The sequence below is a fragment of the Canis aureus genome, chromosome 7 (genome assembly GCF_053574225.1).
Source record: "Canis aureus isolate CA01 chromosome 7, VMU_Caureus_v.1.0, whole genome shotgun sequence".
Classification (NCBI taxonomy): domain Eukaryota; kingdom Metazoa; phylum Chordata; class Mammalia; order Carnivora; family Canidae; genus Canis; species Canis aureus.
In genome coordinates, this window is record NC_135617.1 from 67247542 (window position 1) to 67269394 (window position 21853).

At 46.3% G+C, this 21853-nt stretch overlaps 1 protein-coding gene across 4 annotated transcripts in view; it reads right to left on the reverse strand.

The window, feature by feature from the left end:
* Positions 1–20958, reverse strand: part of PNPLA1 (patatin like domain 1, omega-hydroxyceramide transacylase) — a 45091-nt gene extending 24133 nt beyond the window's left edge. For all 4 annotated transcript variants that reach the window (XM_077904259.1, XM_077904257.1, XM_077904260.1 and 1 more), the window contains exon 1: positions 20120–20958. In XM_077904259.1, coding sequence (XP_077760385.1) covers positions 20120–20324 — 205 coding nt within the window. In that variant the 5' untranslated portion in view covers positions 20325–20958. The remainder of the gene's footprint in view (positions 1–20119) is intronic.
* Positions 20959–21853: the final 895 nt, after the last annotated feature.

Genomic DNA, 21853 nt, shown 5'->3' on the forward strand with positions numbered 1-21853 from the left:
CTCGAATGGCCTTGCATGGGTTGGTTGGCCTTTCCCACAATGCCTCTGAGCCAGGAACAACTGGTTCAGCTTGCCCCTACACACATGGACTCCCCGCAGGAGATGCTCACTGGGATTGATGGAAGGAAATTTGTTCCCATTGCACAAGAAACACATGTTCTTTGTGGCAAAAAGAATTTTTTAAAATACAGAAATGCCAAAAGAAAAAAAAAATAAAGTGTCTGGGCATCTCTCCAACCAGAGATTACATCTAGTTTATGTCTTCCTAGACTATAGGTTTTATATGTATTCTTACTAATAATAATACTTACATGGAGTCATACTATATACATTATTTTGTAACTTGGTTGGGTTTTTTAACCTAATAAATAACATCTTTCCACATCAATAAGTGTCTATTTATAACCAATTTACAAGCGGCATGGAAAGCTATTGTCAGGTTACACCATTATTTGCTGAGCAGGTGCCTGGTAGGGGTTAGCTATGTAGTTTGCTCTTTGCTTTTCTGAACAATGCTGCAGGGAATAATCTCATGCCCCACCCCCCTTTATTTAACCTATGTCCTTAATTATTGTCCTTAGGATAAATTCCTAGAGGTGGAAATGCTAGGTCAAAGGCATGCATATTTCATCTTGTATTGCTTATTTTAATCATGGCTTTTGTGTATCACCCATTTACAGTCCATTCTCAGCTATTCAGGAGTGGTGATGGGTGACAGAGACAAATCAGTGACCAAGACAATAGGAATAGTACAGACATCTCCAGGATACTCACATCTGAAAATTGTGCTTTCTAGAAATTAGCAGTGCTCTAGCCAGGATCATGTAGTCAGGGAGGGAGGGGGCAGGAGATTGTCTGATTTCTTCCACTCAGGCGCCCAGTGTCAAATTCTTTCCTGCTGCTCCCTGGTACTCTGTAGCAGAGGCCGCCTCTATCCCTGCCTCTCCTACTTCTTTTCAGGTCTCTCTGTGTCTCTGTCTTTAGAGTCTCTGACCATCCCTTCTTCTGTCTCTTTTTGACTGTCTCTCCTTTTTTTCCCTTTCTTTCTTAGATTTATTTATTTATTTATTTATTTATTTATTTGAGAGAGAGACAGTACAGAGGGAGAGGGAGAAGCAGACTCCCTGTCAAGCAGAGAGCCCAACGCAGGGCTCAAACTTAGGACCCGGATATTATGACCCAAGCCGAAGGCCGATGCTTAAATGTGTCTCTCTCTTTTTTCTCTCTTTTCCCAGCCGAGGGAGAAGCGACTAATCTTCTGGTTAAACAAGTCTCTGTTGGTAGAAAGTCAAGTGTTAAGCATAGCGATTGCTGGGTGCTGGGAGAAGGGATAAATTTAGCTTGCTTCTTTATGCATCTCTGTACTTTCCAGCACCTTCTCCCATTTAAAGGCCTCCTTCCAAGCTGCATGCTGCTGGGCTCTAAGACACACTTTCCCACACTGACCACGGCAAGATGGGATTTAAAAGCAGCACCACAGGAGACTCAAGGTTGGCTCTCCCACCCCCAACCCACACTTGCTACATTCACTTCTGCTTCCTCCCACCTCTTTTCACACCTTTTATTATCTAAGTTCGGTCTGTCTCCCAAGCCAAGAAGAAGATTCTTTGGGGGAAGATCCTTATGGTCCTTTCCTCTCTAAGGCCTATCACTGCGCTTTGCCTATGGAAGGCCCTTCAGAAACCTTTGCTGTAAGCTGGGAACTCCTCAAGGATGGATACTCACCTTTGTGAGTATCCATCCACTATCAAGCCTCTCCTGACGTTTGGTGGGTGCCCAATGTTTGTTCAGTATGTGAACAAAGAAACATGAAAACCTGGTAGGGAGGAGAAGCAAGTGATGGAGATGCTCACAGGGAAGAGCTACTCAACATCATTACTCAGTAAAAGCTTGAAGGCAGGATCATCCCAGATAGATGGAGCGACAACAAGGTCAACTGTATTGGTAACTGTGGCCAATTCATCAAATTTTATGAGTCTCTTGTGCCAAGAATTTCAATAGGAAAATAAATAAACAAGATCTGGGGACTAGGAGATTTTAAAAGGCATCTGGAAGCCAGGTCTCAGCCACTCAGACAGTCTTTTACTCTTTTCTAGGACCAGCTCCATTTCTCAGAAAGGCTCAGGCTTCACCACATACTATCACAGGCAAGTCAAATAACTTCTTCCAGTCTCAATTTTGCCACCTATAAAATAGGAATAATAATAACTTAACTGACTTGTTATGTTATGAGGCAGATTGTTTTATTTAAGTCTCTGTGCATAATAAGTGCTCACTATCAGTTAGGTTATGCTAGTAATTCTTGTGACCATGTAGAAGTCTTCTTGATGTTTCTGGCTTTCAGCTTTCTCATCTGAACAGAGGACCATGATGATCGCTGCCTCATATCTTTGCTGAGGTATGCTCAGGCTTCCTTTGGGATGCAAAAGAGCAAGCACTGTGGGGATGAGAGTGTCCCTCTGTTTCAGAGCACAGTAAGGTGATAGGTAGGTCAGCTGTAATGCAGTAAAGGCACTGTTGGCATCTGCACTCCCTCCATTGTCAACTTGGGGAACCCTACAGATTTAGCAGGGAAAAGGGACAGGGCTTAGAAATATCACTGAAGAGGAAGGAATGGGATTAAATAAATGTTTATTTTATTATCTTATTTATTTGCTTAAATGTCTAATGTCTTCCACCGCTTCACCCACCTCCATCCCCATCCCGGCTTCCTGAGAGCAAGGATGGTCTCTATCTTATTTATCCTTTTGTCTCTAGCGCCTGATCTGGTGCCGGGAGCATGGGAGGCACTTAATAAACATGAATGCATGCATGCATAATGAATAAATGAAGGGACCTCAGGAATCGAAGGAGGACACTGAGGGCCAGAAAGGCAAGCAGCTTATTCAAGGCGATCGGAGAATAAAACAGCTTCTCTTCCCCTCCTCCACCAGACCTCAAGCTAAGTGAAAAAATCCTAGAAAGATGGGCACTTGGCAGCTGCCACTTTAAACTGCTGGGGAATCTCCTTCACGGGGTGGCCGATTGGGGTCGGCAGTGGGGGACAGATCTGCGGTGGAGGATGGGACCGCGTGGCCCCAGTCTCCCGCGGACTGGTAGCCTAGCAACAACCTCCGGCTCAGCCAATCACAGCGAACACCCCCCCCCATCGCCCCGGGCCGCCCCCTGCAGCAGCGGGCGCGGGGAGCCCCAGGGGAGGCGGCGGCGAGCAGAGCTGCGTTCCCAGGAAAGCCCTGCAATTCTCCGAGGCCCTGTGTGGAGCCCCTGGGAGTCTGCTGCTCCTACCTGGTCCCTAACTGCAGGCTGAATTATCGGCTGCCTTTCCCCATGGGTATATTTCCACTGCGCGACTGCACTATAGTAATAAAAATTATTATCTTAACAACAGTCATTTCACCCGAGCGGGTTTTCACGCTTACAATCTCAGTCTATCCTCACAGTGACGCGAGCCCCCGAGGGGTAGTGACCCTGGTTCCTTCACCATTCTATTTCCATACCCTGCACTGCAGGGGCATTGACTGGAAAACAGTTTGGCTTGAAGCGACAGTATTGCCACAGGGAAGATCCATGGAGATCTTCTGGGGCAGCGATTTTTCAGTCAGGGAGCCTTTGTTCCAAAGAAATCTCAAGTGGAAATCCAATACATATAACGGCTTATAACAGGGCCATAACAGTTGAAGCCAAGTGGGGTGTCAGACCCTGCCTGCCGCCCCATCCCACCCTAGGAAGGTGACTGCTGAAAGCACCACCTTGAAACTCCTAAGGTGCTAGGAGCCTAGGTCAAAATGCGAAACCAGACTATTTCTCTTATTTTGCAGGTAAGAAATTGAGCCCAAATGAAGATTAAGCTCAATAAATACAGCCGGATGGCTGGGTGGCTGGATGCACAGAGAAATGAAAAGGGTGGATATACCCTGGGTCACAGCCTATGTTAACAAAAGCTGGAAGTAGAATGTATGACAAAAGTCACATTTTTCTACCCTGTTCAGAATGCATTATAGGCTTCAGCCAAAGGCAAAACAAGTCTGACCTAGTAAGCACTTATAAAAAACAAAACCCCAAACCAATACTGTCCTACGGATAATAACAATCTTTCACACAGACCTTTTTCTAACCCTAAGAGTTTGCTAGAGAATTGGCTTTAAAAGTTCATATCTGTTTTTTAAATTTCAGGTTGCCATGGAAACAGCAGTGCCTCCCACTGGTTCCTCACCTAGGTTCCTATCAAGGTGCCCCTGGGGCTCTTTCCAAGCACTTGGGGCCTCACTCTGCCTGTGTGCCTCTCCCCCAGAACCTGGGCACACTCTCCCCAGCTTTCCACTGAAGGATCTACCCATCACCTTGAGATAAAACAAGCAGTCAGGGAATGTATCCAGAAGGTTTTCTGGAACCTCAGAATGTTCTGAGGGCCATTGCCCCTGCTCTTTTCTCTCTGTTTTCTTTGGTGGATCTAGAAGTCTCTTTGGGATCCTGCCCCAAGGTAGAAACCAATATTGTCTCCTTTCTAGGCTGTGGCCTGTCCTACCCTCCAGACTCTCCCTGCACTACTGAGGGGGCTCCTGGGATAATGTGAGAGCTGTGAACTAGTCACTCTTTAGTCTTAAAAGCTGGTTTTGTTTTGTTTTGTGTATGAGGGGGTGGGTAGTCAAGAGACCTTCATGTGAGCCTCTGCTCTACAGACAGAAAGCCATCTCTGAACATCTCTTCATTCCAGATATGCTCAATTTAGGGTGCCACCGCAGAGGAACACCCATGCCTCCCTCTTTCAAACACCATGATAACAAAAGTTTATTTCTGTTGATTGGAGACATTCACTACCCCCGCTGTCCGACACTTCGGATGGTCCGGTCTGTTACCTCCATCTCTCTCCATTCATGCCATAGGAGTCACTCTCTGTCTCCCCTTACCATCCACACAATTTAGCTCAGTCTGTTTTGAGTGGCCTGTCCTGTCTCTCTGGCTAGCTGCATCCTTTGAAGACAGGGCAGGGCCTATATTAAGAATACCCTTCTCTTGGGATGCCTGGGTAGCTCAGCAGTTGAGCGTCTCTTTGGCTCAGGGTGTGATCCCAGGGTCCTGGGATCGAGTCCTGCATAGGGTTCCCTGCATGGAACCTGCTTCTCCCTCTGCCTGTGTCTCTGTCTGTCTGTCTCTCTCTCATGAATAAATAAATAAAATTTAAAAAAAAAAGAATACCCTTCTCTCCCATCATTGCCTAGCTCAGAGTTGATCACTTGGTCAGTATTCAAGAATAAATAAACTATTTAATGTTTCACAAGCAGAGACTATTTCTGTTTTGTTCCCCATTACGCCCCAGCACTTAATTCAGTACCTGGCACACTGTAGGAACTTAATATATGTTTATTAATTTAATAATTTTTTTTATTTTTTTAAAGATTTTATTTATTTATTCATGAGAAACACAGATTGGAGAGAGAGGGAGAGGCAGAGGGAGAAGCAGGCTCCATGCAGGGAGCCCGACGTGGGATCTGATCCTGGGTCTCCAGGATCACACCCGGGGCCAAAGGCAGCACCAAACCGCCCAGCCACCCGTGATGCCCAATTTAATAAATTAATAATAAATGTTTAACAAAATGAGTGAAAGAATGAGCTGAAAAAGGAGATCAAAGAATGTCTTTTCTAGGGGTGCCTGGGTGGCTCCGTCAGTTAAGCATCTGCCTTCGGCTCAGATCATGATCCCAGGGTCCTGGGACCGAGCGCCGCATCAGGCTCCCTGCTCAGTGGAGAGTCAGCTTCACCCTCTGCCTCTGCCCTTCTCCCACTCATGCTCTAAATAAAAATGAAAAAAAAAAAAAAAAGGAGAGAGAGAGAGAATATCTTTTCTACTGGGCTGTTAAGGATCTTTCCAACGGCTGATAAGGAAGGTAGAAACTTCAGTGACTCAGCCAGACTGGGGGTTGTGAGAAAGTAAACCACAGAGCAGTTTTCTCTGTCAAGCCTGGTCTTGGCTGCTGCCCCCACATCGATCAATGTGCACAAAGCCCTGAGCTGGAGCAGAGGAGGAGATTCTTCCTAATGTGGTGGTTTCACAAGGTCAGAGTTGGAGCAATGGGTCAACTCTTGACTCAAATGGGAGTCAAGCTGGTCTGGAGGTTTGTTTATCCTTTGTTTGCCTGTTTTCCCTATAGAATTGGAAATGGAGCTTGCTATCTTTGCTGAAGTTAATCCCAAAGTGAAGCAAGAAAGACAATGCTATCTTAATACTGAGTTGAGTTGGTTTAGAAATGGATCTATAGGGGATCCCTGGGTGTCTCAGCTGTTTAGCACCTGCCTTCTGGCCCAGGGTGTGATCCTGGTCTTCCGGGATCGGGTCCCACATCGGGCTCCCTGCATGGAGCCTGCTTCTCCCTCTGCCTGTGTCTCTGCCTCTCCTCTCTCTCTGTGTCTCTCACGAATGAATAGATTAAAAATCTTTTTAAAAAATAGAAATGGGGCAGCCCCAGTGGCGCAGCGGTTTAGCGCCGCCTGCACCCAGGGCGTGATCCTGGAGGCCCGGGATCGAGTCCCACATCAGGCTCTCTGCATGGAGCCTGCTTCTCCCTCTGCCTGTGTCTCTGCCTCTCTCTTGGTGTGTGTCTCTATGAATAAATAAATAAAATCTTTAAAAAAAAAGTCACCAAATCAGAGTGATTTAAAAAAAAAAAAGAAATGGATCCATGAAATGCAGTGAGGGATCCCAGATTAGATCCTAGGACAGAAAAAAAAAGGACATCAGTAGAAAAACTGGTGAAATCTATTATTAACAGTAATGTACCAACGTTGATGTCTTACTGCTGACAAGTGTACCATAGTTATGAAGATGCTCACATTAGGGAGGGGAATTGGGTGAAGAACATATCAAACTCTCTGTATGATCTCAGCAACCTTTCTGTAATTCTAGCAATATTCCAGAATTAAAAGTTTATCATAATTGAAATTAAAAACAAACAAACAAACAAACCACCACGGATGACAGGGCTGTCAGACACACAGAGCCTGCCACTCAGCAGGGGCTCAGCTCACGCCTGCGGACGTTGGGGGAAACGGGTTGCAGGACATCACTGAGTTGTTTTCCAAATCGTTAGATGTTTCTACTGTGTAACCAGCACAGAGTTTGACCAGATTTGCCATTCAATTCTCTTCAACTTAAGAGTCGAGAGGATTGTTTGGGGGAAATTAACCTTTATCCACTTGGCTGGAAATGTTAAACATGCAAAACACAAATTGCTTTGAGTGATTTAAAAGGTACTGATGTCAACACCGTAGTGAGTTACAACCATCACCATGCAGTGATGTCACTTCTATAGCATGTTATAAAAAGTCATTTTTTGCATTGATTATGTCATGTGATCTCACTTTCTTAGGCAACGTGCAAATAATTGCTTGGGCAGAGTTTGGCAGGAAAGCTGTCCCGCTGCTCGCAAAGCAACATGTGAACTCGTGATTGGAGGGCGGAGAAGGTAGAAGCAAAAGAGAGAGCTCACTCTTGGCTCTGCTGTATAGACCCGGGCAGGTTATCCAACCGCTCTAAACACCTGTCTCCTCCTTTCCAAAATGGGTCTAAACACAGTGTCTGCCTCGTGGGGTTGCGAGAGAATTAGAGCAAGTGATTCGTGCGAGGCGCTGAGCACAGTGCCGGGCACACTCTCAGGGCTTGATAAATAGCTGTTAATAGCACGACATCAAGGCAGGACTCAGAGCGGAGTGACTGTACAGGAAACGTGGCCGTTCCGGGCAGGTAGGTAACTGGGGATGACGGCTGATGAAGACACTCGGCCTCTGGAGGCGCACGCGGCAGCCAGGGCCCACCCAGGGTTTCGCAGGGACGCGCACACACATATGCGCATGCGTGCCGGCGCGTAGGCACACAGGGACACGGACCCACGCACGCACGCACGCACGCACGCGCGCACGCACAGGGGAAATGGAGGCTCTCCTTCCTGGCTTGAAGAATTGGGGAGATGCTTCTCCCTCTGCCTGTGTCTCTGCCTCTCTCTCTCTCTCTCTGTGTCTCTCATGAATAAAATAAAATCTTTAAATAAAATAAAATAAAATAAAATAAATAAAATAAAATAAAATAAAATAAAATAAAATAAAATCTTAAAAAAAAAAAAGGCAGTCCGGGTGGCTCAGCGGTTGAGCGTCTGTCTGCCTTTGGCTCAGGTTGTGATCCCGGGTCCAGGGATCGAGTCCCACGTCGGGCTCCCTGCGTGGAGCCTGCTTCTCCCTCTGCCTGTGTCTCTGCCTCTCTCTGTGTGTCTCATGAATAAATAAACAAAATATTAAATAAATAAAAAAAAAGAAAGGAGTTACCAGAGTCAAGATTCTTGCAAAGTAGTCTTGTCCTCCCAGCACATGCCCCTGAGACCCCACTGGGCCCAGTGCGGAGAATACACCTGAGCCACCTGCCAGTGACAATAACTTCAGCCACCCTTGGCTCCAAGTGCCCCAGGAGGCCTTTGGTTCTGGGGTAGGAGGAGCTGCCTGAGGCAGCACTGGCCCACATGTGGGAGGCAGACCAAACAGCTGTGGTGGACTCCTTCTCCATGGGAGGGTCTTGCTGGGTCCTGCTGTGCCCATGGATGTGGGGCAGGGCCCCTACTGCTCTGCCGGCCCTCTCCTATGCTTTGCGAGGTCCTTTTAAAGACCATTTTCTGTCCAGAAGGACAGCTGAGTTCAACTGCATTTGTGCCATAGGTCTCTCAGCCTGCATTTGGGCCATAGGTCTCTCAGCCTGTGCCATAGGTCTCACATTCTTCTCTCTGAGCTCATGTGGCTCCTCCTCCCTTCCTTCTGCCTGAGAGAGGCCTCCCCTGACCTGCACACCTGAAACTTCACCCTTTAATCATTCACCACACCCTTCCTCTGCTTTATTTTCTCCTTGGAGCATGCATGCTGATGTTTTTCTATGTGTTTGGTTATTTATGGCTTGATTTCACCAAGACAATGTCAGCTTTATGAGGGCAGACAGTGTTTTGTTCACTGCGGGAACTCACTGTAATTCAGCCAGAATCTGGCCCTCAATTTCTTTGTCTGCACATTAAGTGGATTATACTCAAACAGTGGTTTTTGAAACTTAAAAAAAAAAAATCACTTGGAAAACTTCCTCTAAATGAAATTTTAAAAAGAATGGACAATAGCAGGACTATACTTTTTGAAGCTGAGGAAGGTCCCAGAGCTTCAGTGTGTGTTCTCTCCCTGTTCCCTGGCTCCCTCCCCCACCCCTCAACCTCCCTCATTCCCATAGGACTTTGGTTTTTTTTCAGAACACAGCTTGGAAATCACTGGCTTAAGCAAGGTCTGCCTTCAGCCAGTTACTTCCTTTCACAAAGTCTAAATACAATTACCTTTAAAATGAAAAAGTTGGACTCCTTGACCTTCCTTCTATGAAATTCTAGTATTATAAGTAAAGTCATATCCATAAATGTACAAAGTTATCTAAGAGTCAGGTGAACCCCAAAATAGAAATGGGAAAACCCATTCAAGGTCATGCCTGCCCATGGCCAGCAATCGTGAGGAGTTTATCAAGATTTCTTGTTTGACAAGCAGTCTGTGAAGGCTTGGGACCCATAAGATCTCAGATTGCTCAACCAATCTAGCTGATGAAATAAGATGCAGCATCTGAAATAAGATTGTATATCAAGTGCTAGGACAGGTGGATAGATTCTGTGGGTAAACTAGAGATCATGGAAAGAGATCCAGTAGGGTAAAATGGGAAGGTGTCTTGGGAGGGTAACATCTCTCGAGAGAAAACCAGAAGGTCATTTTACGTGGAGGATGTAACGGTGCCGTGGTGCCCTGCCCAGGCCCTGTAGCACCTCCCTCCCTACTAAACTCTACTGTGAAAGACCATGTGAAAATAATGCATGTGGCAAGCTAGGCTCATAATCTGACTGTGGGACATTCCAGTTCTCAGAGTCCTGAGAGCCTTATTCCTAGTCAGGTGCCCTTTCCCCTGGCGATTCCGGCCTTTGAGACAAGCCTATCCTAGAGCCGGCTGTGGGAACACCAGGGATTCAGTGCCTGAAGGGAATCAGGATTCACTTGGAGGATGGAGAGCTGATCCACAGGGAGAGAAGCAGAGATGGCATTCCTCAGAGAGGAAACAGCTCGACCAAAGAGGTAGAGAACTGACATCTCCTGAGACTGCCTACTGTGGAAGTGAAAAGAAAAGCTCCCAAACCCAGCCCGGATCCTGGGCCCCACCCTTTTAATATTTTATTTAGTGGTTTGGGTGTTTGGAGGTGGTGAGAGTAGAGGCCAGGGTTGGCATTTTTGAGAAGGCAGTGTGACAATATTGGAAGATAATTACTTTTAGAGAACAAAACAAAGTCATTTGATGATCTCAGTTGAAAGGCAGCTCTGTCTCCTGGTCCCTCCCCTCACCCAGGGGGGAAGAGCTGGAGAACAGTCCCCTCTACCAAGCAGGTGCCTACCCCCCACCCCACACACACACACTCTCTATGCTGCAAGCAGATCAACCTGTCCCATTCCCTTGGGTTTCCTCAGGCTCACAGTCCTTATCTGCACAGAGATACATGCTCTGGAACACTGGCACAGAAAACAGAGCCTGGCGAGGCTCCATGCAACTTCCATCTGAGCTTAAAATCATTACAAAACAAAAAATATAAAAAACAAAACAAAACAAAGTGGGGCGGGGAGTCTGTGGTTGAAATCCAGTTGGTAAATGCTGGTAATTAACTACTAAAGTTATAAGATGGGTCCTTGGGAGTCGAGGTATTGCCCTCTCCAACATGTTTGAAATTTTTTCATTAAAAAAGTTATTAATAAGTGTTAAAAATGTACATGAAGGTTTATAGCAGCATTATTCATAATAGCCCAAAGCAAAGACAACCCGAATGTAAATCACCCGATGAATAAATAAATAAAATGTCATATCCACACAATAGAATATTATTCAACAATAAAAAGGAATGAAACACTAGCACAGGCTATAATACGATGCATTTGAAAACATTCTGCTAAATTAACTGAGGGACACCTAGGTGGTTGGGTCAGTTAAGCATCCGCCTTTAGCTTAGGTCATGATCCCGGGATCCTGGGATAGAGCTCCCTGCTCAGCAAGGAGTCTGCTTCTCCCTCACCCTCTGCCCCCCTACTCACCCCCGGGCTTGTTCTCACTCGCTCTCTCAAATAAATAAATAAAATCTAAGGAAAAAATATTTTAGAATGCATAAATAAATAAAAGAAATTGAACACAAAAGACCATATATTGTGTGATGCCATTGATATGAAATGTCCAGATTAAACAAATCTACAGAGACAGAAAGTAGATTATCGACTGTCAGATGCTTGGGGGGAATATAGGAATTGAGAGGTGACACAGCTAAGGTATCTAGGCTTTCTTTTGGAGGTAATTAAAATGTTCTATAATTGATTGCGATAATGGATGTACCACTTTGTGAATATACTAAAAGCCATTCTGTTGCATGATTTAAATGGGTGAATTGTACAGTATGTGAATTATATCTCAATAAAGCTGTTTTTTGCAAGTGAAAGGCCAGGAGGGGGTTGTAAAGGAGAAAAATAAAGACAGCCAGGGGAGGCTCTGGGCCAGGGGTGTCCACTGGCTTCTCTGAAAAGTGGTTTCAACCTGGGGATGGTCCAAGAGAAAGGGATGGACCAACCCCTTCACAAAATCAGTCTTCCTCATTTATGGCCCAGCCAGAGGAATTCACAGAATCTAATCCAACCTAAGGCAACAGTTTCTCTTTATCCTGGGAAAAGCCATTCCCCATTAATAATCAGACAGAGAAATGCCATTAGTCCAGGACTGTGATGGGCGTTTTGCAGGTTTGCATATGAAATGCCCAACCCATTCCCACTGCCTGGTCAGACATTCATAGAGTCTTAGGGAAGTGGTACACTTAGGTTTTCAACGCGTACTGGGTCACCACCGTGGCTGCACAGTGGAATCTGCTGGGGGTTGAATAAACACTAGAGCCTGGGTTCTATCCTGGGGGAATGTGATTAATTCACTTGGTGAGAAGCCTGGGCAGTGGACATTTTGAAAGCACCCCGGTGATTCGAATATGCAGCTGAGAGGACCACTGATTTAATGGAAGTCGTTTTAATGACAGGAAGAGAATATTAAAATTATGGCATTTGAGGCGAGCCTGCGTGGCTCAGTCGGTTAAGCATCTGCCTTCAGCTCAGGTCATGATCTCAGGGTCCTGGGATCGAGCCCTGTGTTGGGGCTCCCTGCTCAATGAGGAGTCTGCTTCTCCCCCTCCCTTTGCCCCTCCCCACCTGGCTTGTGCTCTCTCACACACTCTCTCTCTCAAATAAATAAAGTCTTTAAAATAAAATAAAATAAAATAAAATAAAATAAAATAAAATAAAATAAAATAAAATAAAATAAAATAAAATAAAATTATGGCATGTATGGATAGTATCCTATCATGGAAACTTTTCTTGTTTTTAGAATTATGTTTACGATGAGTCACAAGATAAATAATATTTTTCCCTGTTCCTTTAGGTCTTGGAATCTGGAGTCCTCGGGTTTATGGGTCATCTCAGTGACTGCACCAAATGAAGGGGACCCATGGGAGCAGCAACCAGACAGGTGGCTTCCAGGTTCTGTGTGGGCCTCTCCGAGGGCAGGTGCTCCTTTCTTCAGGACCAGTTCTTTCCCGTCTTGGGCAACTCTTGCTGAGACAAAGCTGCTTCTGTGACTCTCGCACAAGGCCCCGACATCAGCCAACCTGCTCAGTTCACCACCTCCTGGAGGCATCACGTTTCCCCCGTTGTGTTACTGTTGTGCTGTAATGCCTGGTCCTCATTAGAAGGCTAGGCTCCTGCCCTACCTATCCCTCCCTGTGGAGCTTCTCCTCATCTTTGAAGTGCCAGCTCAGATGCCACTTCCGCGAGGCTTCCTACCATTGGAGGTGTTGTTCCCTTCCTCTGCTCTCCTAAGCCTTTGAATTGTTCAACATTCAGTTGGAACTCTCTTGTGTTGTACCTACTCAGCAGCTGCCTTTGAGTTTGAGTAGACTGTAAGTTCCGTGAGGGCGAAGACAGAGTTTCATTTTGTGTTCTCTGTGTCCTCTGCAGAGCCAAGCATATGCTCAGAAAACACTTGTGGAAGAAAGGAAGGAAGGAAGGAAGGAAGGAAGGAAGGAAGGAAGGAAGGAAGGAAGGAAGGAAGGGCTTGCTTATGTAGTTTTTATGGGGGAAAAGGTGCTAAGTAGCTAAAGCGGGGATGGGGTTTTAAGTCCACCAAATCCCCATTCTTGAATAAGAAGAAATTTTATTTTTCAAAATTATGCAACTGGGGACAAGTTCCCAGGCCCAGTTTTGTCCAGCTTGGAAATCCTGAATCCCCCACCAGTTGTCACTAAGACCATCTATCTTTAAGTAAATGAATGAATGAACAGAAACCTTTACTGCATTACTAATGAAAACCAGGCACTGTGCTAAGTGTTTTTACAAACATTTTCATATACCCCAAATTGGTCCTATCACAGAGCTTGGCACACTTTCCAGAAGGTGGACCCACTGCTGCCTTAGCATTTGAGGGAAATAAACATGCACTCCCAGGGCAGAAAGCCCAGACTGGAACAAGAGGAGGGCTGTGACCCGGAGGAGAGAAGCCCTGCATGCCATGTGTTGGAGAATTCTTTTTTTTTTTTAAGAGAGAGGGAGAAAGAGAGAACATGTGCACATGATGGTGGGGAGGGGCAGAGGGAGACAGAAAGAGAATCTTAAGCAGGCCCCATGCCCAGCACAGAGCCCAGCGTGGGGCTTGATCTTGCAACCCTAAGATCATGATCTGAGCCAAAATCAACAATCAGAGGCTTAACCACCTGAGCCACCCAGGCACTTCAAAGATTTTCTAGAAAAGAAATGAACCTCTGATTATATGGAGATACGGTGATTGTTTACACATAAAATATGAAATAATCTATCAATAAACTTTTGGAACTATTAAGAACATTCACAGGTTTGCTCAAAACAAGATCGATGTGCAAAAACAATCAACACTCCTTTATATCAACAATAATCGATTAGATTAGAAAATGCCATTGGAAAAAAGAACCCATTCTTCATAGCAACAAAAACTAATAAATCCAATAAAAGACACAGAATCCTTATTAAATGACATAAAAGGCCAGAAGAAATAGACTATATTTATAAATGGGAAGACATAATTTCAATTAAAATCCCAAGTTCTTTCATAAGGGGGAAAGAGAGAGCATGAATAACAGAGGCAATATTTGAAGACGAAATTAGAAAAGGAGCAGAGGAGAGAGGGATTGCCATACACAATAGGCTACAGTGATTAAAACAGCGAGATGTGGTGCAGAAATCTGCAAATTTGCCAGTGGGAGAGAAGAGAGACTCCAGGGATGGACCCTTGAGAATCCAGGACCTTGAATGAAACTAGAGGGAGCTGACCAGTGTGAAAACAGTTGCCTATAAATGGTGTGGGGAAATTGGTTATCATGTGGCAAAACAATGAAAATTTTTGATTTTGACCTCAAACTAGCCACAAAATAAATTCCAGCTAGATTAATGGAAGAGCAAGAAATCTTAGAACTTTTTTAAAAAAATTATTCATGAGAGACACAGAGAGAGGCAGAGACACAGGCAGAGGGAGAAGCAGGCTCCCTGTGGGGAGCCCAATGTGGGACTCCATCCCGGGACCCCAGGATCATGCTGTGGGCCAAAGGCAGATGCTCAACCACTCAGCCACCCAGGTGTCCCACCTTAGAACTTTTAAAAGAAAATATAGGACTCATTGTAACAAAGTGAAGATATTAAAACACAGAAGTTGTTAAAAGGAAAAGATTCATACATTTGACTATATTAAAACTAAAATTTTCTGAGTGAAAAACAGACATCCTTAAATAAGAAGACAAGCCACGGAGTGGAATAGTGTAGCTGCAATGCTTAAAACTGACATAATTCATGCACAGACTATATCAAGAACATCTACAAGTTAAAGAGAACAAGATAATGGTAGAGAAAAAAGGCAGGAGAAGTTCACAAGCAGACAGGTAAGTCACAGAAGAGGGCACGCAAACAGGCAATAAATACACGGAGATGCCTAACATTGCTTACTACCAATCAGGGTAGGAAGATTAAATAAGCAAAGTAAAATGAGATATAGTATCACATTCATTAGATTGACTTAGAACTTTGAGGTCTGACAGTACCAAGAGCTGGTGACATTGTGGGAAAATTAGAACTTGTACACGCTGCTAGTGGTTAAATTGGTACAACCACTTCAGAGAATACTTTAGTCTGGTAATGCTAATGTGAATGCATATCCTAGGGAAACATTCATGTGGGCATGAAATACAAACAAGGATGTTCATGGCAGAGTTGTTTATAACAAAAACAAGGCTGTAGCATCAACAGAATGGCTGGATGAGCCATGATATAGTCCTAATGGAATATATACTGAAAGAGGTAAAGATCCTTAATAAAAGTCAGGAAATCTGGTCCTGCTTCTTGCTCTGCTTCTGGCTGATAACAGGACGTTACACAAGTCACTTGTCCCTCTTTGTAGAATGGTCTCCCCAGATATTCTCGTGGCTCACTCCCTCACCCCCTCCAGGTCCCTGTGCAAATTCCATCTGTTCAGAGAGACTTCCTGACCCCAGGAGCCATACAACCAGCATCTGCACTCCCTGACCCTGCTCTGTCAAGAAGCAGAGTAGTTTAAAAGGTGAGGCCAGGGGCGCCTGGGTGGCTCAGTCGGTTAAGTGTCCAGTTCTCGGTTTTGGCTCAGGTCATGATCTCAGGATTATGAGATTGAGCCCCACGTTGGGTGCTGTGCTCAGCACAGAGTCTCCTTCCCCGCCCCCCGCCTCTCTCTCTCTGTCCCTCCTCCCACTTGTGCACACTCTCTTTTTCTAAAATAAATAAATCTTAAAAAAATTTTTTTAAATAAAAATAAATATAAATATGTAAATAAAAGGTGAGGCCAGACTGGGTTCTAACCCCAGCTTTACCGCATGCTTCTTTTTATTACTGTAGGCAAGTTAGTTAGGCCTTCTGTGACTCAGTTGCCTCCTCTGTAAATGGAGGCAATAAGAGTTTTCACCTCAGGGGCTTGCTGTGAGGACTGGATGAGTTAATATACCAAAGACTTAGAACAGTGCCTGGTATAAGGAAGTGCTAGTTAACAGTGAATTATGTGGCAGTTAACCTGAATGAAGGTGGCTGGAATGACGTGGATAAATCTCATAAACATGCTGCTGAATGACAAGGGCAAGTCCCACGTGCATCTCACTCCTCCTTGAACTACTGTCCTGATCACCGTCAGTGTGCATGGTCAGGGCCTTGGTCGCACCTACAGTTAAGTGTCCTCCTAGGCTTTAGTGCCTCTCACTTGCTGTCCATGCCTCTCGCAGCCTGGCCGAGTCCGTTTTTGGTAGTACTGGTGGAACTGATTGAAATGAATGAATTATGGCAAATCCTTGAATGCCAGAGGGTGGAAACACCACAGACTCTCTCAGACAGTGTCTTTTAAGAAGTCGCAATAAAGACACGAAGAGAGTGGGAGTGATGGAGCATGTGAGTGACACACATACCCAGAAGGGGAGAGAATCCCAGAGACAGGATGTCTCCAAGAACAGGAATTCTGTGACTCCCAGACAAGAGAGTGTGGGCTTTCACCCAGCCCCTTTCTGAAGGCTTGTTCTAGGGTCTACTGTGTGACTGAAGTGAACTGCTACATTCAAAGAGGACTCTGTGCATTAAAGAAGATGTAGAAGGGCCAAAACACACATGAAAAGATGCTCCACATCACTCATCATCAGGGAAATGCAAATCAAAACCACAAGGAGATATCACTTCACACCTGCCAGAATAGCTAAAGTCAAAAACACAAGAAACAAGTGTCGGTGAGTATGTGGGAAAAAGGGAACCCTCGTGCATTGTTGGTGGGAATGCAAACTGGTACAGCCACTGTGGAAAAAAGTATGGATGTTCCTCAAAAAATTAAAAAGTGAGTTACCATATGATCCAGCAATTCCACTCCTGGGTATTTACCCAAAGAATACAAAAACACTAATTTGAAAGGATATATGCACCTCTATGTTTATTGCAGGATTATTTATAATAGTAGCCCAGGAGTCCATTGAGAGATGAATAGATAATTACTCAGCCATAAAAAAACGAAATCTTGCCATTTGCAACGACATGGATGGACCTTGAGGATAGCATATTAAGTGAAGTAAGTCAGGCAGGGAAAAGATAAATACCGCGATTTCACTTTAGGAAACAAAACAAATGAACAAGGAGAAAAAGAGACAAACTCCAAAACGGACTCTTAACGATGGAGAACAAACTGGTAGCAACCAGAGGGGAGGTGGGTGGGGAATGGGTGGAACAGGTGAAGGGGATTAAGAGTACACTTAAGATGATAAGCACTGAGCAATGTGTAGAATTGTGGAATCGCTGTATTGAACTGAAAATAATACAACGCTTTGTTAACTATACTGGAATTTTAAAATGCTTTTAATTGGAAAAAAATGATCTCTTAGACTAGCTACAGGAGGAAGAGTGGGATTAAGGACATATACTTTTGCATTGTTTGAATTTTGTACAGTGAGAAGGAATTTGTTACTTGTGAAATATTAGAAGTAAAAAAATTACCTGGTTCATAAGAGGTACTCAGTGAATGGGCATCACTAATATTCTTTATGATGAAGAAAGACTTCTCACCCAGCACAGAGGCCCCCAGGCAGGAAGGCAGCCTGCTGGCACCGCTTCCTCGCACACTGCAGCTGGCCCTTTGGCAGGTCTCACTGGCTCCACCTTCAAAGTACATCCTAAACCCACTGGCTTCTTACTGCCCCTCAAGACCCAGACACCTGCTGTGCTCACCCCTGCCTGGACACGCTGTGGTCTCCCTCTAAGCTCCTTGTTGCTGCCCTTCTCCTCCTAAGGCACTTTGCCCAGCTGTTGGGGTTCCTTACAAACCCTAACCAGGGAGTTGACACATCCCACGCAGTTGCCCTGTGCCAGGCACTGTGATAAACTGGTCACTCTAGCTCAGTTAACCCTTTAACAACTCTTGGAATTGGGTATGAGTAGAATTCCCACTTTACAGATGCAGAAACAGAGGCACAGAGCATTCAATAGTCTGCCTCACGTCCACATGGTGAAACAGCAGAGCTGGGGTCCAATCCACCTGGATCACGTGCTCTTCACTGCCTCCCCACTTCGCCCCCTTACAGCCTGCCTGCGCTCCTTAGCTATCAGGGTGACTCAGAGCTTGCTGCTCTGGCTACAAGGCATCATGTGGGTGTCATCTGACCCCCGCCTGCCCCTCCACCCTTTGCCCCCACTCCTTTCTTCTTGCCCCCACTCCCTGGCTCCCTGGATGCTCCTCCAGCTGGAAAATTCTTTCCCTCACTTCAAATGGCTTGTTCTCTCACAGCACTTGGGTCTCTGTTTGAATGTTGTCTCCTTCAAAAGGGCTTCCCTGACCACTCTTTCTAAAATAGCCCCCACTGGAATGCAACCTGGTGCATCCACTCTGGAAAACAGTATGGAGGTTCCTCAAAAAGTTGAAAATAGAGTTCCCCTGCAATCCAGCAATCGTACAACCGGGTATTGACTTCAAAGATACAAATGTGGTGATCTGATGCACCCCAACGTTTATAGCAGCAATGTCCACAATAGCAAAACTGAGGAAAGAGCCCAGATGTCCACTGACAGATGAATGGATACAGAAGTGGTATATATATATAATGGAATACTACTCAGCCATCAAAAAAATGGAACTCACCATTTGCAATGACATGGATGGAATGAGAGGATATTATGCTAAGGGAAATAAGTCAGTCAGAGAAAGACAATTATCATATGATCTCACCATATGTGAGGTCCACCATGTGTGGAATTTAAGAAAGAAAACAGAGGATAGGGACGCCTGGGTGGCTCAGCAGGTAAATGCCCGCCTTTGGCCAAGGGCGTGATCCTGGAGTCCTGGGATCGAGTCCCACATTGGGCTCCCTGCATGGAGCCTGCTTCTCCCTCTGCCTGTGTCTATGCCTCTCTCTCTCTCTCTTTCTCTCTCTCATGAATAAATAAAATCTTAAAAAAAAAAGAAAAAAGAAAACAGAGGATCATAGAGCAAGAGAGGAAAAAATAAAACAAGACGAAATCAGAGAGGGAGATAAACCATAAGAGACTCTTAATCATAGGAAACAAACTGAGGGTTGCTGGGGGAGGAGGAGGATGAGGGAAGGGGTAACTGGGTAATAGACTAAATACATGCATACATACATTATAAATAAATAGATAAAAGGTTGGGTTGATTAAAAAAAAAAAGAAAAAAAATAGCTTCTCTTTTCTCTGCCCCTTTCCTGCTATAATCTTATTCATAGATCTTATGGTGTCCTGATGTGACATCACAAGGTTGCCTGTCTGAATGTTTTTTTTCTGTCTCCCCTCTCTAGAATTTCTGCTTCCCGGGGCACGGCCTTTGAGCAGTAGCACAGTGCAGGGATGACTGCCATCCGAGGCAGCTGTGAGGACGCTGGGCTAGGCCTGCCATGTGGGGCGGCCAGGTGGTCCTGCACCGGATGGCGCTTCTGGCCTCCGGGTCAGCAGTGGGACCCGGGACAGCAGGAAAGAGGGTGAAGGGACACCTTCCCGATTCTTTCCCAGTCTGGCTGTTCCCTGTGGCCACAAGGCTTCCACTTCTCCAGCCACCTGGAAGCTATCCTGCCAAGGTAATAAAGGTATAAAGTGCTGCCCCACCCAAGGATGGGTGCACTACAAAAGAGGCCAAACCGGAATGACACTCCATCCCAGTGTCTGACTGTGTCATGGTGTGACTCCAAGACCAGAATGTTTGAGGGAGATACTGCCTTTGTCCCTCCCAGGCCCTGGCAGACAGGGTGTCACAGAAATGTTGAGGGAGACCGAGAAGGAGGGATGGGTCCACACTCACCCAGTGGCTCAGAGACTGGGACCTGGCTGACCCCAACCTCAAATGTCCCAGCTTCTTGCCATCCCTCTCAACCTTCCCTTCCCACCAGCCAGAAGGCCTGGCTCTGTTTCCCAAAGCATCCCCACTTTGGGGAGTCCCCCCACCCCCAAGGCTCCCCCAGGGAATCCAGAACAAACGCCTTACCCATTTCAATCCCACAGATGACCAGAGCCGCCACCACTGCACCTGCTGATGTCCCGGCAAAGCGGTGGGCCGTTTCCAGCATCCGGGGGGCCAAGTCTCGAAGGGCATCCACAGCCCCGGCCTGGTAGAAGGAGAGAAATCCACTGCCGGAGAAGGAGATGGAATGGGGAGTGTCTGGGTCCCCCTTGAACACCTGCTCTTCCATCTCCTTGGCCCCTGGGCAAGGCTTGCCTCCTGGGCTGCGCTCCTGCTGCAAGTCAGGGCCGCACTCTCCTGCTAGCCCGGCACCTGGAAAGGGGCCGTCTCTCCTGGGTCGGCTGGGACACCCACGGACGGCTCAGCAGCCACTGCCTGGGCCCATCCAGCTCCTCCAGGAGGCAGTCCCAAATGCTGATCAAAGGCCTCAGGCCCAGGTCAAGGTGCAGAAGGCACCCTGAATGTATGAGCAGCGTCTCGGGTCTGCGAGTCCCCCCTGGCGTCATTGCGTGGCTAGATTCATCTCTGGCACAGGCTCCTCAGCCCTTGGCCCAGGAGGCTGCGTAAACCTAGCAGCGTTGGCAGCCGCCACTGGGGCCATCCCAAAGAGGCAGCGCTACTCAGCCCTCAGCCCAGGAGGCTTCACACTCAGAGTTGCAAAACCCTTCACTGATGGTTATCAGAGGATGCCTCTGTCTCTGACATGCTGTGGCAGCCAAGGAGTTATATGCTGGCCTCTCTCCCAGGAGGAAGGTGTCCCCTCCCCGGCAGGGGCAGAGCCAGCATGTGGGCTATGATTTCTGAGGGGGGACACACTCCCTCCTACCCATGCCCCCTGACAACATCACTCCTCCCTGGACTCCTTCCCCAGGCTCTCTGGGGGCGGGTGTGGTGTGTTACACAATTGTTTTTATTTGTTCTTACATAAGAATGTGTGTGTTTGTTCACATGTCAGGACTGGCCACGGCAAAATTTTAAAGAGAAGTCAGGCCTCAGAGCCCCACCCTCCACTGCCTCTCCATCGCTCTCCAGCTTTTCTCCTGGCCCAACACTGACCCACTCAGCTGTAGCATCCTCTCACCAAGTCCCAGACTCTCATGTGGTCTTCTCAGCATCCAGGAAAAAAAATCAGCTTGAAATCTAGATCATTCTAAGTGTTTGGACCTTCATACTGCATGCTCTTCTAATGATAAATTGGAGATGGCAATATTTAACCCCAAGAATGAGCAGCTTGGGAGGGCAGGTATGGGGGCATTGGGGTCAGGACTGTGAGGCATTTGGAGCCCAGAAGGCAAGGAGGTGGTGCTTGGGGACCAAGGCTGGCTACAGGAAGCACTGGTCATGCCCCCTCTGGAGCAGTGCAATGTGGTTCTGGAGAGGAGGGCCCCTCCTCGGCCCACAGATTCCTCTGCCTAGGATGTCATTACAAAGCTGGCAAGATCACATCTCTCCCCTCTCCCCAAAACCATTCCAGCATCGGAATCGAGCCACCAAGTCCCCCACTTGGTGCTCAGTCCAGCTCCACACTGTTAGGATATGATGTCAATGCCTCACCTGACACAGGGAACTCCCATCAACTCTTAGCCTCACTGGTCCCCCCTGGAATCCACAATGAGGGCCACGCCCAGGGTTCAGTTAGGAAGGAGTTTTCTCTCTTGGGTGGATAGTTCCAGATACATAATGTGATCCTCCATCTGGGAAGAGCCCTTTGGATTAAATGTGTGAGTGACAGGGAAAACGTGTGCATCTGTGTGTACA